The sequence below is a fragment of the Anser anser genome (assembly GCF_964211835.1).
Source record: "Anser anser genome assembly, chromosome: 16".
In the NCBI taxonomy this organism is placed as follows: domain Eukaryota; kingdom Metazoa; phylum Chordata; class Aves; order Anseriformes; family Anatidae; genus Anser; species Anser anser.
The window spans coordinates 10,161,035-10,179,175 of record NC_139737.1 but is presented as its reverse complement, the minus strand read 5'-3'; the positions used below and the strand labels follow the sequence as shown (position 1 = coordinate 10,179,175).

At 46.3% G+C, this 18,141-nt stretch overlaps 1 protein-coding gene across 1 annotated transcript in view; it reads right to left on the bottom strand.

The window, feature by feature from the left end:
- Nucleotides 1-18,141, bottom strand: part of LOC310882855 (uncharacterized protein) — a 99,263-nt gene that overhangs the window by 6,645 nt on the left and 74,477 nt on the right. Inside the window, exon 2 of the mRNA XM_083802224.1 lies at nucleotides 320-627. Within this exon, the coding sequence (XP_083658350.1) occupies nucleotides 320-627 (308 nt within the window). The remainder of the gene's footprint in view (nucleotides 1-319; nucleotides 628-18,141) is intronic.

Here is an 18,141-nt window from a genome sequence, read left to right as displayed (position 1 = left end):
TCTGGCCTCAGCTCCCCCAGCCCTGAGGTCCTCCCTCTGCTCATTTCGTTAGTAGAGAGTTGCTGTCACCTTTGGTCATAAGACAAAAGGAGGGGCAGAAAAGCGAGGTCTCCCTCAAACGGCAGGATGCTGATGGTGTGCAGAAGGAGCTGCCCTGAGAGGTCACCACCCAGAAAAGCCCGGTGTCCTCAGAGACACCAGGTACCTTGGGCTGGGAGCTGGACTGGGATGCAGCACTAGGCAGTGCAGAAACCACCTCTATGCCCTGACCCTACTGGGACAAATTCAGCCTCTGAATAAGCAGGAATCACATAATTACCTTTTCCAGGGAACTTTTCCAGTTGTGTCCAGGTATTTCTGTGCCGCTGAGCTGAGCTCACCGTCCTGTGAAGCATTTTCTCCTTGTCGTGACAGCAGGAACAGCACGGGGCTGGCAGCTGCCGGGAGCTATTTCCCCCTTGGAAGGTCCTCAGCATGGGTCTGCGGGAAATCAGCATGCTCGGGCACCTCGTGGCAATCCTGGCATCACACCACAGCTGCATCTGTGCCCACCGACAGTTCCTCGGGGTAACAACATGCTTTTGTTCTTGCTGAAACTCAGAGCTGAGTCCCTCTGCGTAGCGTGACCTCCAGCAGCAATACAAATACAAGTGTCAGTGCTATTACTATTAATAGTGTTCCTATTCCTGCTGTCATTATGATTGCTTTTGCTACTATTAATAATAATATTTACATATGCAAAACCACAGATGCAAAACAGATGGTTTGGTTGGACCCTCTGAAAAACTTGTCTCTGCCACATATTTATGACAAAGACGGAGGGTTAACCACACAGAGTGCCATATAGAGAACAAATAGACGGGGAAAAAGAATGAAATAATTCCTTCCATATTCCCAACAGAGGCCGAAACTCATCCATTCCCTTTCTCTGCTTCTCTCCTTTCTAGTATTTGAGACTCTTTCCAACACCGGGTCAGGGATGGTTTCCATATTTGTTCAGACTTGTCTAATTTTATTTTCCAGTTCAGCTATTATTTTTTCAGATGCAGCTTTTCCTGATGGATGGAAAATACAAAGGGAGTCACTCATCTGCTCCCTGCAAGCTTTTTCCTGACCGCTGGGAAGCTCGGGCACTATTCCAGACCTGGAGTAAACCTTGCCTGGTGGAGAAAACTTGATCCCTGTTTGCTGAGTTCTGGGAATAATTTAAGCTAACGGGAAAAGTAAAAGTGAGAAAAGACTACCACCACCCCGAGCCCATCTTCTTCTGTCCCTAAGGGAAGAAGTGGCACTGCCTGGGAAGATGATGATGGCCGTGCAAGGTGATTGACGGCATCTCCACTACTGGCTGATGCTGTACAGCAAGTGGCACAAGAGTGGCCAGATTTTTGGCAGTTTCATCCAGGCTTGTTTCATAAAACCAGAAACTAATGCACCGTCTGCCAGCAGCATGGCATTGCCCTCTGCAGAAGGGCAAGGCTTGCCTATATCGATGAGTAGCTTTGAACTGTAGCTATGCAAGCAGCCCACCAGCATAATTGGCTTCCCTGCAGGCATGCTTCGGTCTCTTGGCTGTATATTTAGTTGTGCAAACACCAGAGGCTCCCGCACACCTGTGGGTGTCACGTTGGTGTCCAGCAGGACTCCACAATCCTTTTCTGCTGGCAAACATCCCCGGGGATGCCTGGTGGCCCTGAGCAGCCCCAGGTCCAGCTGCCCCTTCCCTGATGAGGAGGAGGAAGGTCTACGTGTTCTGCCACAATGCAGCAATGCTTAAACGGAGAAAGCCACTGGACAGCCCATACTGCATGCTAACGAGTACAACACAGCGTCCCCAAGCACTAATGAGTAATAAAGTGCCCCACAGACTAAAGAGCCCCCAAGTACTACCAAGGACTAAGTAGTCCCCAAATACTCACTTCTCTCTCGGGTCAAATTCCACTCTTTAAACCAATCCCCATTACTTTTTGCACATAAGGCTGTGGGAAGCCTCAGAGGGGCTATTAGGGTCTATTGTAGGGGAATAAAGCATGTGTCAAAAATATTTTTAATGCCCAGTTAAAAATGGCCTAAACGCAGCCTGCAGTTACCTGATAAGCTGCAAGGTCTCTATTGGGATAAATATTTTGGTTTTTAAATTGTCTCAGCCCTTGCACACTTACAGGAGACTGGCTTGGCTCTAAACTAAAGCTTTGTCAAGTACATTAAAACAATATTAAAAGCCTGCCTTTTGTTCCATAAAGACTTTTAATGCTTGTTGCTTTTTTCCTTATAATTGTTATGACCAGTAAATATTGAACATGTCGCTGTGCTGCAGATTTCTGTAGCTCAGGGCAGATAACAGCTTCAGTGCCTTTCCCCACCCGGCTGACCCCATTGTGCAGGCACCAAAAACGCTCAGGGAGAAGTTAACGTGCCCACAGCTGCACAACGGGACAGTGCCAGAGGATGACACCCAAGTCCTATGTCCACAGGGTCTGCTCATTGCAAGAGAAAATATTCCTATTAGTGCAAGTTACCCTCTTTCTTTTTACAGGGAAACCTGAGAGACTGAGAGACATTTACCATTTCAATTAACCTTTTTTTGTGAACAACTGCATAATTCCTGCGTGCTGTGGTGCCTATTGCCATCGCACCACTGCTGGATTCTGTGCAGGTATTTGGACATCAACGAGTTGGATATTTGAATAGGTGGAGGACTTTTTTTCCTCAAAAAAATAGTCTGTAATTCATTCAAAGATTTAGTCTCAGCGTAACAGCCAAGAAACCCAGGGTTCAAGCTGAGACAGGGTGTTTCTTCCTTCCCGTTTGTTCCTCTGTGCTGGAAGGGGTCTCTGGGGCGGAACAACCTCATGGGGCTCTGCTCTATCGCTGGGCTTTGGGAAGTGTTTGCTTAGTGGCAAGCGGGGCCATCAGACAAAATTAATGGCATCTGAAGTTCAGTGTGAGTCTTGACTTTCAGGAATGCAGCATTAAAAACAAAACTTAAAACTTCCATATTGCAAAACCTATTAGCTGCTTTACCATTTTTGCAGTCATGCCAGTTTGCTCATACTGGATCTTTTACCAGAGCATGACAGCTCATTTGTTTAGCTTGGGCCAGGCTTAAAGTTCTGATGAAGCCTAATCTTGTGACCTGTATTTACTTTGGCCGGGGATGCCTTTTGCACAGACGACTTCCTATCCTTCCTAATCTTTCCTGCAGGAAAGAAGCTGGGAGTTACGAGCGGGGGGGAGGAAGCAAAGCCAACCAGACAGGCTGCAGAAGAGAAACAAGCGCTGCACATGTCGGTGAAGTGGGTCAGGTTCAGGGACCTTGTCTGTTAGGGGAAGGAATTGAAAGGGGAGTCAGCACCTCCGCTGTCATCATCGGGGATGCATCAAATCCATCATCAGCCCCTGGAAGTTTACCCATCTGGAAATACGTCTGGCTGCGACATCTTCAGGCTTTTGCGAGTGCTTAGGGATGGAAAAGTCTTTGCTTGGCTCCAACTTGTAAAACCTCCAGCTGAAGCTGGGAAGGGCTGTGCTGCTGTCAGCCAGGGATTTGGCAGCGAGGGGCTGCTTGCAGGTTGCTGCTGCCCATCCTGTAGAGGGCTGGGAGCTCTCTGTGACCAAGGAGCCAGCACGGACCCTTCGTCCCAGCATCTTTGTTGGGTACTGACAACCAGCACGAACTCCTGCATTCCTCACCTCCATTGCTTGAGGGCCTGATCCTGCAGAGGGCACAGCAGTGTTCACAATGCAAATGCTGCCCAGGAGCAGGCTCCCAGGTATCGCACTAATGTGAGCAGGTGAAGTCTGAGCATGCTGACACCAGGGATACAGCTTGCTCTGGGCCCTGCAGTGGGGTGAACAGTGCTAGTGACACACCAGACTGCTTCCTAAAAATCTTTCTTACATTTTGAAATAATGTGGCAATTGTAAATGTAACCTTCTAATGCAGCAGCAAGACACTATACACCACGCTGGCACTAGAAGTGCTGGTGAGCTTCACAAAATCCTTGCTTTATACTCAGAAATAGGGCTGCGAGTTCAGAGACATAACAATGGGGCTGAGGACGTTTGCAGAAGACAAAAAGCCAGCCAGGTTTGGATTCTATTTGGTATCTTGGGCTTGACCAATTCCCACGAGTTGAAATAAAAAATTTGGAGTAGCTGGAAATATTCCTCAGCTTCATTCCCACGAAAGAGAAAGTACTTAAAAGCATTCTAAGGTTAATGGGAACATGATGAAAGAACCATTTCTGTAGAGTAGCTTTTTGATTAAATGCCTCCTTTAAATGCATTTTCCAAGCATTATAGCAGAGAAATTTGGGACAGGGTTCAAATCTCTCCCAAACTGCTGGAAAGCAAGTGGTGAGGAAGCAATCTATTGTGCTGCTGCTGAGAGACTCCAGTTCACAGCTCAAGGGCCCTGAGCTGGGGCTGCCAGGGACCAGCACCCACAGAGCAAGTCACCCATTGATGGGGAAACAGAACACCCATGTTTGCCCCAATAAAAGCCCTGAAACCCAGCCCAGTGTGGCCACCTGAAAGGCACATGTGCACTGCCCGCAGGGATTTGTCCAAGAGGAGTATCTTCCCAGAGCTGGCTGATGCTTTTTGCCTTAGAGGGGAAAGCAGGCATCCTGAAACTTCCCCAGTTGGGCAGCTGGGGAGTGCGGGAGAATGTTGACCCCCCTAATTCACCTTTAAATATCAGGCCATTATTGTATTTTTTTGCTGTTTACAAATACATTGGAATAGATTGTTTGCAGAAATCTTGATAAGAACGCCAAAGCCACTCTCAATGCTAGGAGACAGTGTGCAAGGGCCACTGGTTTTTAAACTATTTAAGAGCAGCTTAATCTGTGCCACGTATTGGGTTTAGTTCTGTAATACCCACCTTGCAAGGTTACATCGCAGCAAAACTGAGATCAGTAACAATAAACCTTAAAATGCTTCCATGCAGATATCCATTTCAAACCCAAAGGCTTCAGTTTAGCGAGGGATGTGTTTTGTGCAGGACACACACAGAAGTGTTGTGTGATTGCTGGATTGGGACCTTAAAGCAGCAGCTATTTTCTACCATAAAGCACTTCCATAAAGCACTGAATTTTAAATGACCTCCCAAAACTGAATTCTGATCTCCCTATTGATAAGCTCCCTGACCCCTTCTGCTCCACTGCCACCCTGCCTGCAGCTGCCTGAGCCCAAAGGTGAGGGCACAGCAGATCAAATCGATTGCACACTCCCATGCTATGGATGTTAGCGAACAAGCTCCTCATGACCCTTCACCTTTCTGCCATGGGAAAATGCTGGGAGACTCATTTCACCCTGCTTTGGGGAGCAAACAGCAGCAGCTTTACATCACAGGAAGAACTTATATTAATGCCCACCTAATGAGTACGCTTCTCGGCAAAACCTACATCTCGCAGTGTAGTTAAGCAGTCATGCAAAGCACCGAGCTGGCCTGCCAAAGTTCTCAGGATTCGTTAGATGACTGTGGTAACAAGGCAGAAGTTTTGCATTTCTGTTGACTTAGTTTTAGTGCCACAGAAGGCACTGGGAAGAGCGGGCAGAAAGAAAGGCTCTGGTGATAGACTGATCAGGCTGAGTCAGTGAGAAGTACTCAAAGCAAAGGAAAGCAAATAAAAGGGCTGCCTGCGGGCAGTGGTGGCCGGGAGGCTGGGCTTGCCATCCTCTCTGTGTTTACCAGGACACAGCTCCCATCACCAGCTGCCCCGTGCTTGCAGGGAGCAACAGCTCCCCGGACGTGAGGGATGGCTTCTGCAGAAACCCTTTGTACCTGCCAACAGGGCTGAGCAATAAACAGCCCGAGGCAGCGGCCAGTTCATTTCTTTAACTCGAGTGTGCTGTGCCCAGCTTCCAGACAGAGCCAGCCTGCAGTTACAAGGTGTATGTGTGCCCACATAATCACACACCAGTGAGCTCCTGCAGCTCCCTCAGCTCAGGAGAGAGGTGGGATGCAAAGAGCTGGAAGCCGAGAGGAGAAGGCGAAGGGTGCCTTTATTGATTACTTGTTGATCTTTGACCATTTTCCCATGCAGGGTGCACATAGAGAAAGGCGAGACCTTGCGGTTTAGCAGCTCTCCAAGCACATTTGCATTCAGGTAGGAAGCCGTGCTAATGCTCAGGCGCTGCAGCACCTCTGAAAGCCACCACCCCTGGCCCACAAAGAGCACCAACGGTGCTCAAGCAGCGCTCAGCGGTGGCACTTCTCCCCTCTGAGACTCTGCCCCCCATTTTCCTGCTCTGACAAGCACCTTCTCCATGACCAGCATCCAACCTGAGCCAGCACAGCCATCTGTTTGCAGCAGCCCGTGGTCTTTCATTTAGCAGTGACCTTGGCCAAGGTAACGTCCAGGCTGTCAAGGTGCGACCTCAACCTGGCCCAATCCCTCACCCCCAGGGCTCCCACTGGCTGCGGTGGAAGCTGCGTGGAGCAGCTCCAGGCTCAGCCCCAAGCACTCAAACGTCCCGGCGTGTTTGCAGAGCAGAGCTCCTCGGACTTCTGAGGAGTGACAAATTACCAGGAAGGGCTCCCCCCGCACCCCAGCTCCGCCGCGCACAGCAGAATTCCCCCGTGCCGCATTAACAGCTAATAAAACAATAGAGCTTTTAGTGGTGGACTTCAAAGACATCTCGGGCAGATGAATGAATTTAGCATTTCTTCACTTACTGTCAGCGCTGGGGGAGAGAAGGGCAGGCTGAGGTCGAAGGCTTCAGCAGCCAGCGGCAAACAAATACAACCTGGTATTCGGGCTACTGCAGAAAAATGAGTGGTAAATCAGCCAAGCAATTGGCAAGTGCCATGTTTTCCTTCTCCTTTATCACTGCTCATCCACTTCTGCTGCCCCTTTTATTTATTTTTTCCTCTCCTGTGCTACAAGACCACTCTGAAAAATGCCATCAACATTTAAAAACCTCCAAAATTACACCTAAAGCACAGGTCAAGTCACCAACAGCTCATTACAGTGCAGAGAATCTTTAGGCAGCCTGGCCCAAACTCAAGCAAACGTAATTATTTTCAGACACAGCAACACAATTGTATTTGGTAAATCTGCCTTGAGGTCCCGCAGCTAATTTACAACCGTGTGTCCATCTACAAAATGGTTTCTGCAAGCCATTAGCTCATTGTCATGTTCAGTCACAATAAACATCTATATGAATTAAGCTTTGAGTTGTGCAATCAAGAGTGGGTTAATATTACTTAAAAATTATTTGCCTTTTAGGACATGGAAAAGGAAGAATGAGAAAGCAGGAAGAGCGGGGAGAACAGCATTTGTTGCGAATAGTATAGAAATGCCATGATTTTTACCAGACTTGCAGTGGATTGGGGGTCACGTTTTGCCATCACAGCCGGCTCTGCCTCGAATGCCTGACAGCTCTTCCTTCACAGAGAGGGGTTCACTATGCTTGAAGCTACAGAAGAAATGATCAAAGCCTCCCAGGTGGGATGCTGGCTCTGGAAGGCAAAAAGGCAACACAAGACCTAAGGAGCAGGCGCAGTAACAGGGGCAGCTTTCCCAACATGGGGGACCTCTGAACCTCTGCGCCTGTACCAGGCTGGACGAGGACGACCTGGCATTGAAGACCAAGCTCTGGCCTCATGCACAGGAGCAAGGAGGCCGCCAGCACGCACCTGGGTTCCTCCAGAGCCTGGGCACTGAGCACCAGAGAAACCACTGTAATAGGGCCGCTCCTTAGGTAGCTCCCACCAGCGAGGCTGTGCCAGCCAAATCTCAATCTCAGATGGAGCCTGCAGGGCAGTTTGGAATGGATTAGAGATGGAAGAGATCTTAAACACATGAAGCATCATTTTGTAAGACTGCAACACAAAAGAACTGCCACAAGTAATGCAGCTCAGTTTCTTATATTTCTCCTCTATTTTCTGACCAGCTTTTTTTAAGCCACAGCCTTGACTCCCACACAATATGTGAGGAAGAAAAAAATCTGCTGGTTTGCTGTGTTTTTCTTTATCCTTACATAATCCATGATACCCAAAACAGGATTTTTTTTTTTTTTTTTTTTGAGGTGCATGTTTTAGCCTCTTGAATACTATCATCTATATTCTAACTAATTTCCGAGTCCAGCCCATACAACTTGCTCTGGAATATGACTTTAAAGGTTGCTATCACTTATGGTGCACAATTCTCAAAGCATTCTCCACTTGGCTGTCCTACAAAACGCTTCAGCAGAGGACACTTTCTAAGCACTCATGACTGCCGTGCAGTGACAGGATTTGCACGCAGCCGGCTCATGCGGAGCTGGGGCATTGCTCAAAAGCAGCACGCTCACAAGCGGGGAGGGAGGCAGCTTCCTGATAACTGAGCTGACAATTTCTAGGTTCTGTAAAACCAGACCCTTCCAAGAATGCCCTTTGTTCAGCGCTAGCAGTCAGTTGCTCCATTCAGTCTCTCTCCCTGCTTGCTTGTAATTTATTCCTTCTAAAAGTCTTGCCTTAGGCTAGCAGAAAATTAAAACAAGGAGCCAGATTTTCTTTTTTTTTTTTTCCTCACTTTTGCTCTTTCATCAAGAACAGTGAAAATTTGGCACAGTTCAATATTTTGTTCAGTTCTTTCTTTCAGGCTTTGAAGTCCCCTATAGTCTTGGTAGGAGTCTAGGCTTCCACTCACATCTGCTTTCCATGAAGCCATTTACCGCACTTTATTTGTGCCATATTAGATTTTTCAGGACAGGGACAGAACTAACGAAGCATTTACATTCCTGGGAAAGTGGCATATATACAACTACCACGTTACTCTGATAGAAACAAACTCCAACTGACATATTTCAAGTTCTCAAGAAAGCAGCCATGTTGCACTGCACGCAAAGGGTCCAGAGCTGGTGGTTACTTGGTGAAAAGCTTTCTTTTTAATGCCCAATTAAAATTGAACACCCTTGGTGCAGTTTTAGTTTATACAGTTATCAAGAGATACCTTAGCACCCGTAATGAAACAGAGGAAAATGTCTTATAAAAGGGGCAGCTTGGAGAGCAGCTTAATGAAAGCAAAGGATGGCTGAACAGAAGCTGCATCAGAGCCAGTATCAATGACACAGAGCACTGTCAACAGGATAATGGCATCACGCTGCTAGCTGCTAAGGCATTTCTTTTACAAGCAGAAGACTAATCCCACGACAGCTTCAGTCCAAGGACTTTATTGCTATCAGAGCAGGCAAAGGGTGTTGACTGAACCTCTTTATCAGATGACTGCTGATGAGCTGAAGGGACCACTGATTATCCTGCTGTTTTCTGGTTTGTGTTTCTCTTTAATAATTAAAAAAAAAAAAAAAAGAAATATTTGTCCACTTCTCATACTGAGAATGTTATTGAGATTTTTCCAAGTCAGGGGCGATAAAGTAGCAACTGAGAAAAACATGCCTTGGAGGAGTCAACATCAAGAGCCCAGCAAGCTCATTCTTTGAGCACAGCCTCCAATGGCCCTGAGCTTAAGACAAGGACTTTATTAAAAAGCCAACTGGAACTTGGAAAGTTCATCAGAGGATTGCCTCTCCAAGCTCAGCACAGCTCCAATCACTGAAGCTCACGGAAGAAACATTTTTTGGAATCCAGCCGTTTGCCATCCAGGCAAAAGACCAAATCACAACCAAATGACAAAGTGTGAAACGTGCTTACATTCGCTCAGCCTTGGAGGAAAAAGACACTTACTGACTGAGCTTGATCACAGCGTCTGCTCATCAGCTAGCTGAAAAAAGCCTTTATAACCTTGCCAGTGCACATAGCTTAGTACAGAAATGGCCAGATTCTGGTATGCTATTCTGAGACACTAAATATCAAATTTGGATGTCTAAATGGAGGAAATCAGTTTGAAAATCATGTCCCTGTACAGCTATGAACAGCTACAAGGAGTATGATAGCTCTGCTTCCAGCCTCAGTTTCTCTCACTGCTTGAATGTGATAGAATAACACGTCCGTAATCAAGGTTATTTATTACACCCTGTCACTGAGAAGGAGGCTCATAGGTAGGTATGAGAGAATTATTCTGGGCTTGATGCAAAGTGCATCTCTAGACCCTGTTTCTAAAGCTCCTTTGAACTTCCTGCACCCCAGCTGAAGAGTGCTGGTTCCTGGGCATCTGGTTGTCCAGGCTCCCCCACTTCTTCATTACATCTTTCTTCCTAAAGATTTCTGCTTCCTCAATTTCTTCCAAAAATGGAAACAAATTCCAAAGCTAGAAGGTTTTGAAATTACCCACAAGACAGCCATTCCAGTCCCAAAAAAGAGCCCATCCTCATACCTCTATCACATACCTATACAACCCTATCCCTAGTGCCACGCGTCTTCGCTATTGTATTTACCGTCCCTTACAAAAATACTGAGATGTAAATCAGATATTTAAAAGTAAAACGGACCTGAAGGTTTCCACGGCCTGGGCAGGGCATTGGATGCCCATGGACATCCAGGACTCTCCTGCCCCCAGGTCACTGGTCTTGCTGGGAGGTGCTCGCAGTCACTGAAACGGGGCCTGCGGTGGATGTCAGGAGGCTGGGGGCCTGAGAAAGGGATGTTTTTTCCTGCTGCTCCAGTGATTTGAATTATTTCATGATGGCAAAAAACTAGGAGAGGAAAAAACCACAGTGCTGTGTTAAAAAAAGAAAAACACGGTTTTAAGAAGTACTGTGCCAGGTAAAACTCCTCTGCTTTGTTATTATGAGAGTTCCCAGTATTGATAATTTCTCCTAGTTGCTGGTTTGTAAGTTACTTCTGAGTAGAAAATTCAATTACATGGGCCAAGTCAACAATAATGTTTTTCCTGGCAACGGTTCATTTTGCCAGTGGAAACATTTTTCCCCCTTCTTTTCTGGATTCAGCTCTGCAAAGTTGCTAAATTCTTCCAGATCTCTGGTCTGATGTGATCATAAATATCCTGATTGTATTCCACTGATTGACAGACTGGGGATGGATTAAGTGGGGATTACAGTCTGGAATGATCAAAATGTGCTTTCATGGTCAGTAACTCTGCAATAAGTCATAGTTCCAATGTACATTAACTATATAATCTAATTAACATGGCTGTTTATGTATTTAATATCATTTTTTAAACTTTTTAATAAAAGAAGGTTTTAAGGAGAATTATGTGTTGTTTAAGATTTAAGAACCTGTTCCTAGAATGTACAGTAGTTTGGGTTTTGCACTGTCACTACTGAGATGACTGATAATACTATCTCTTGCCATTAAAATGGGACTTGGGCAGGATAACAAACCAAATTCTGCCCTCTTTGATGGATGGGTAAACTCAGGATTTCTGGTTTAGTCAAAGTTACTTTGGATTTACATTTTAGTAATTCAGGGCAGAGTTTAGTTCATTAGAATTAAAAACCTACCTTTTTAATAAACTGAGACTATTAAAACCATATATAGGCACATAACTGAAAGCATCTGAATTTTCTAAGGTCCTCAGCACTCATGGGTCTCAAGGCTGTCATTATTTACTGAGTAGGAGCAGCAGGAATTAGTCTTATGGGTACAAACCTTAGATGTTTTACTGCACAGGTTCATATATACATGCTACATACCTAATGATATCAAACTAAATGAAACAATTCACAAAGGCAAAAATCCAAACTACAGCAATGTGTTCAGCAGCTGCCCTTGTGAGTATAAAAAGAGCACGCTATTTGATTGCAAGGTCAAGGAATTATAGTGGAGATGCTTTGCAGTTGTCCATAAAAACTGAAATCTGAACCAAGGGAATATTTTGGAGGATTCCGGGTTCTCTGCTGTCTCCAGTCCACCCAGCAATCAACATCTCAGAGCTGTGACTTGTACTGCTCTGCAGTGATACCTCTATTCCAAGACCATTTATTTTATTTTTTGAACTTTCAGAAGGCTCTGGGAGGTTTTGCATTTTCCCTTGCTTTTGTGCCTGCTGGAACTGCAGCCCGGTGTCCCTGAACCTGGATCTCTGCATGCTCCTGCAGAGGATGGGAGCTTTACAAACCACGCTGGACACAGCAGCTTCCACATAAAGAGTTTGGGTAGGTATTCAAGGTCCATCACATATTTCAGGACTCTGAACTTCATGGCCAAGACAATGGGGTAGCAATAAAGCTTAACATGGTCAGTACTGCTGAGCAATTCCGATGAGAGGCAGCTCTCCGGCCATGCTCCCACTCACACCCACGTTGGTCTCCTCCCTCCACAGCACAGCCATCCTCCAGCCTGCATTCTTATAGCTTCTTCCTGACCCAGGAGATTTTAAAATAAATCTGAGCTGAGAAGTTTCAGCATATCCAGCCGTTGGCCTCTGATGTCCCCGCAGTTCTCGCATGTAGACAACACACCCTGGGCTGCTGGTTCTGGTGCACGGACACGATGGGCACCGCCTGACTCGGACTTGACCTGGTCTGGAGATCAGAGGAAGGCTCAGCCCTCTGCCCCCTGGCTCCTGGCACATGTGGCAATGCTGCTGGGCTGTGACCAGAGACCGGTCAGTGATGCCTTGCCATGAGACTGACCTTGTGTAGGAGTCGATCCATCAGCCTGGGGATGAAACGCAGTTCATCACACTGCTGATCCTCTGAGCCGCACAGAGAGCTCTACCCATAGTCCCTTAAATGAAGCAGGAATGATTCAATTTAAAGGAATTGGAAGCATCTTTAAAATGTGATGGTTCCCATCACGTGAAGTCCCTGCACAGCGCACTGCCCGACAGGCCTGATTATTCCCCAGCCATACGGGGGCTTAGAAAATATGTCAAGCACTCAAATCATTTTAGATCCTGCTGCATCGTACATACCCAGACTCCAAGCAGGGTTCACATTCAAGGGCTTATAAAAAGTTGAACGTGCTCCAATAACTTAAATCACTTGGTGAGGTTTAGAGTGATTTAAAGGCATTGGAACTCTCCACGTTTGGTGCGCGAGGGCTCCAGCTTGGAAGAGAATCAAGACATGTTCTAGCGTGGCAGCTCCAGGCATATTGAATCAATTTCAGCATGTAAAAATAATTAACAATGATAAAAATACATTAATAATACTGTAATTATAAGGCCAGACCAAAGTTTCAGCCTCAAGAAAAAAAAAATGGCTGCAGAAATTCGGCAAGGTTTGTGAACAGCTTGAATCAGGAGTAATGAGGGATTTCAGTGACAGGAAAATAAATGGAGGCAACTCGAGGGTAAGGAGCAAAGGAAGATCACATTTGACAGCAGTTACAAAGTTTTACTGGCCTGAGCTGCAGGACTTGCTAAATTCTAGCCTGGAGCCGCGCCAGCAAAGCATCGCTCAGCCAAGGGATCAGAAACTACCTAAGGTCCAAGATCTTGCAAGCCATCAGGGCCAGAACCAAATGCCATATATCACCGAGTTGGCTCATAAATCGCTGCTTTCTAGTAGTGTGCAGTAGGAAGGCCAAATTTAACACCTGTCTGGAGGGGATGCAGCTCTGTCTGAAGGATGCTTTTCCAGAGCTTCCCAAAACCAGCTCAGTACCCACGGGAACAACGTCAAGGGGGAAGCCCCGAGGGATAACAAGGCTTTGGCTACTTCCACATGAGCTTCCCAGCATCTGGTGCACCAGCTTCCAGCCTGGAACAGCACCAGGAGGAGTTCGAGGCTGCGGGGATAAATACTGGCAGGGACAACATTAAGCACCAAGAGCTTTTGTCACGACAAACAACTGATATTTAGTTTGGTCAAGAGCCCAGAGCTCGCCCATCCTAACTTGTTCTGTACTCAGCCATCATGCAAATGCCTCTGTGGGTCTTTCACTAATGCCATCCCAGCCTGCACAAGTCTGTAAAATAAACTAACGGCACAATTCTGCCCAAAGATTTTGGTGAAAGCACGTGCAATACAACTTCTAGCACATATAGTGGAAGGAGAGGAATGGGCACGGACAGGTGACATCCCTTTTTGTGGAGAAAAGATGCATTAATTTTAATTCTCCTGGAAGAAGGAGAGGTGTTTTCAATGTTAAGGTTTATTCCCAGGTGCGGAAAATAAGGTCTCTGCTACCAGAGCTACCAGCAGAAAAATAAAGCCTAATTTATGTCATTTCACAATTCTACTGTGGTTTTGAAATGAACATTTAGCTTTGGCATGAACTCCCATCTCATTTTCTGTGAAATACAACAGAGCTCAGGACAACTGCAACCAAGAGAGAATTCTATGTAAAAAAAAAAAAAAAAAAAAGCCTGTAAACCCTTTACTATCTTCAATCAAGAAAATAATTCAGTTGCTGCAAACCTGATATTCATGGCAGAGGCCCAAGGACCTTGCAACTCAGAAAGGCACTGAAGGGATCCATAAAAAGTGGCTGGCCATGAGGAATTTACACTTGCTTTTTAAGGAGAGTAAAAATGTGACTATAGCAATTTAGAAGAGTTTATGCATTCAGGACTTAGAGAGGTTTAAACCGCTCAGTTCAGAAAGATGCATCGGTGCGTTAGTGAGACCGAAGGCAACACAAAGAGGCAGAAATCATATAAGAGAAGCACTTCTGGGCAGAGGAGAGCGCTTTGAAGCTTGCTCTGCCCACACAAGTGGTCCCTGACCCATGCTCAGACCCCCAACTGCCCTTGAGCAGCTCATTGCACTCCCAAAGCTGGGGAGGTGCCGTGCCCAGCATCGCTGCTGACCCCAGGACAACCGGGAGCCTTCGGCCAGCGGAAACGTCCAGGACAGGGAGGCCTGGGAAGGAAAGCGCTTTCAAAGGGCTCAGGATAAGACCAGGGTCTTTGAGAGATAATGACGAGCCCTGGCCTCACAGCATGCAAGACTAATTGCAAAGCCCATCTCCCTGACCTGGGGGTCCTGCTCTAAGCCCTGCTCTGTTTCTCATATTTGCTCACTAACTCCACTCAAGCATTTTAATCCCACCTACTGCCAGGACAGAAAAATAAGAACTTTTACTGTTTGGAAATCAAGCTGGAAAAAATAAAAAGAACACTGTGAGGGAAGAGCTACTGGTGTGCCAGAGCTATGGCCTTTGGAGCCCTGGTCCTGGGCTCCCACAGTGCCCTTGGACACATGGATGAGGTCCTGCCCTGTCCCCAGTGTTGGTCCAGCACCACAGCTGCTCAGCTGCCTCCCATGGTGCTGTACATCTTGATACCACTGTCGCTGCTTCCTGCGGACCAGGACTTGCTGGCAGACTCGAGAACAGCTATGTTTAGTGTGGGAACAGTTATGCTTAGTGCGGGAACGGCTACATTTCTGCTGCTCACAGGAGACCTGGTTATGACACCGCAGCAGTGCCCCTCGCTCCGCAGCACGGGGCGGGCTGCACCACATCTGAAGGGACGAGCAACCAAGAAAAACGGCTGATGTCAAGCCCTGGAACCAGGGACACAACAGAGGCAGCTGGTTCTCCAGCAGCCTTAACCCCCCAACTCTCCAGAGCAGAAGGGCCAGATCCCCCCAGTGCTGCAGCCCCAGGCTGGCTCTGCTGCTGGTTGTGCTCCCAGTCTTGGAGGCAAGTACGGGGAAAGGCACTTTGCATGCTGTAGCACTGGGTGTGCATTTCATTTTCCTTGCCTCCATGCCCTCAGGGTGGTTGTTGGCTACAGTAGATGGTGGGTTATATTTTTCTAGCCTGTTGTACCCCTCTCAGGAGAAGTTGTTACAGTTGTAGTTGTATTTTTCCAGCTTTTCCAAGCTCACCAACTCCCCAGGGTGCTGTTTGCCTGAGTGGTTTGGTACAGTTTTATTTTTACAATAACTATTACACTTTTTAATTTTATTTTTGTATGTTAATTAAATACTTTTTAATCACAATGCAGACGCAGTTGTAGGGGCCAAGAAAAATACATAAACAAGAAGAGAATCCAAACATATATCTGCCCAGCGTGGTACAGAAAAACTTTCCAAACCCACGTTCAATGTAGCCCAGTCCTGGATCTCCACAGTAAAAACCTAACAGAGCACAGCAACCAGTAGTACACTCTCCAGATCACTGCAAGCCCTTTGCCTGGACAATCAAGGAGGAAAATAAAATTTCAGAGTGCACACACAAGAGAAATGCTGAACTATGGCACCACAGCAGCCCTGGAATCAGAGAAAAGTGCCCTGAGGTTGATGTAGGGCATGGTCCCTGCTACCACAGCAGACATCCCCTTAGCAGCCAGTCCATGCTGTGCAGCTGGAGCACCATCACCAAAGCCACCACCACCAGAACGTGCTGGCTCTGAGCACGCTGCTGATGGGGTTCTCTTTGATTGCATTAATTATCGACAAGCTGTGGGATGTCTCAATTCTGGTCTCTGTGTAGGTCTGGTACCACTCAACCTGGGTCTAGCAGGAGACGTGAGTCCTTGTGAGCTTTGCTCAATTGCCCCATTGCAACTTCCTGGCCCTGAGCAAATACGCCAAGCTTCACCCTTTTAATGTAGTTCTTTAAATAGTGTTTGTCAAATCGTGCTGGAATTGTATAGCAAAAACATAGCTCTTCTCAGCCGTGGACCTGGACACCAGTTAGGCTTGCCAGTTCAGCTGTTACTAAATATTTTTTCTAGCCCAATATTTATCCCTGTAAAGCCTGTAGGGAATCAGTTTTTCCACCTATGCACATGCAGCAGAAAGGAATCGAAGAGACCACTGACATCTGGAGGGACAAGTCCTTGCCGAGCAATGTCAAAGCCATCTCTCCAAAGTGCTAGTGCTGTAAAATTCCTGCCATGCCTGAGAAATAAAATGTGAGATTTAATTTAAAGTGAGAGATATTAGGAGGGAGAGCTGCAGGTGATGAGGTGAAGGCATTTCTTTGGCTCAGGGCCAGGAGGGTAGGAAAAGAAAACAAGCTAGATGCGTTATATCCTACATACCTTGGCAGCTCAACAAAGTGACACTCATGGAGGGCTCATGAACGAGGCAATTAATGACAGGGAAGCTGCAGCACGAGAAGCACTGCACAAAATCAAAGGCAAGGTTCATTCAAAGCACAGGACAGACAAGGCCAATAAGAAAAATCCAGTAATGGTATGTGTGCAAAAAGTCAATGTACTAGACGTGCTGGAAGCAGGGCAGATATTTATTCTGAAACCTCACACGTGCTCCTGGCACACCTGTCACCCTCTGTTTTTACTGTTTGGCTAAGCAGTGGTTTCTCTAATATGTCCATGCACCTGAATCATGGTAAAGGCTGGAGATGGTGCAGGACAGAACAGCAAGATATGAAGACCTCTTGTTCCCAAACTCAGGTCTAGAATACTATTGAAATAAGTGGTGAAAACCCCAGCCATAGAGTCATCCAGTTGCATTCAAAAGCAAAACAGCATTAGACACATCCTTGCAAGCATCCCTTGCAAACACATTGAATGAACGCCCAGGCCGCCTCGGTGCTGAGTGGGGTGTGCTGGGCACAAGCATAGGGCAGCTGCTGCCCCTTTTTGGCTCTGCTGCCACAAGCTGCAGCTCGGGTAGTCCTGGGGCTGTGCAGCTGCAGACCATCCTCGGCAGGAGGCTTCCTAGGGACAGCTTACTGCTTTTTATGTCTGTTGTGATCTCGAGGACTCTTACAATCACTTGAAGATATTTGGGGGCTGGGCCATGTCAGAAATGTTTTCTTATTAATTACTATTATTACCAGAACAACTTTTGATGTTTAGCTTGAAAAACTCCAATTCAAACAAACATGTCCAATCTCTCAATCTACAACTAGGCAGAGAAATTAAAGTAGTTTGACTTCATAAAACACATTTTGATTAAAGTAGATTGTTTCATGGTGTTGCTAAGAACATTCAAAGAATATCTGAAAGACAATATTTGCTCAGAAATCTCTATTTTCAGTATTTTCCCCACAATAAAGTTTTCCCAATGTTTTTGCTTATTTTTGTTTCATAGAGAAACTAACAGCCATGCATGGCCCTTACACAGAAACACTGAAGTCTGTCTAGCACATGAGAAACTTACCAAATTTGTTGTAAATACATTTTTTGTTGTTGTTGTTTAAAGTAATTTATAGCAATTTGATTAGAGCATTTTAAACAGTCTTCAGCTCTTCTGCTCTTGTAATTAGTCTAAAAAGACAACAACAAGGCTCAGCTGCTTGGCTGCCAAGCAGAAAGGTCAAATTACTGACCTCCATTTTGGGGTATCGGTTACAGCCACCTCAGCACTCCCCATAGCCTGCTGCAGTTGGCTGCCTTCTAAATATAGCTGCTCTTGGTTGTA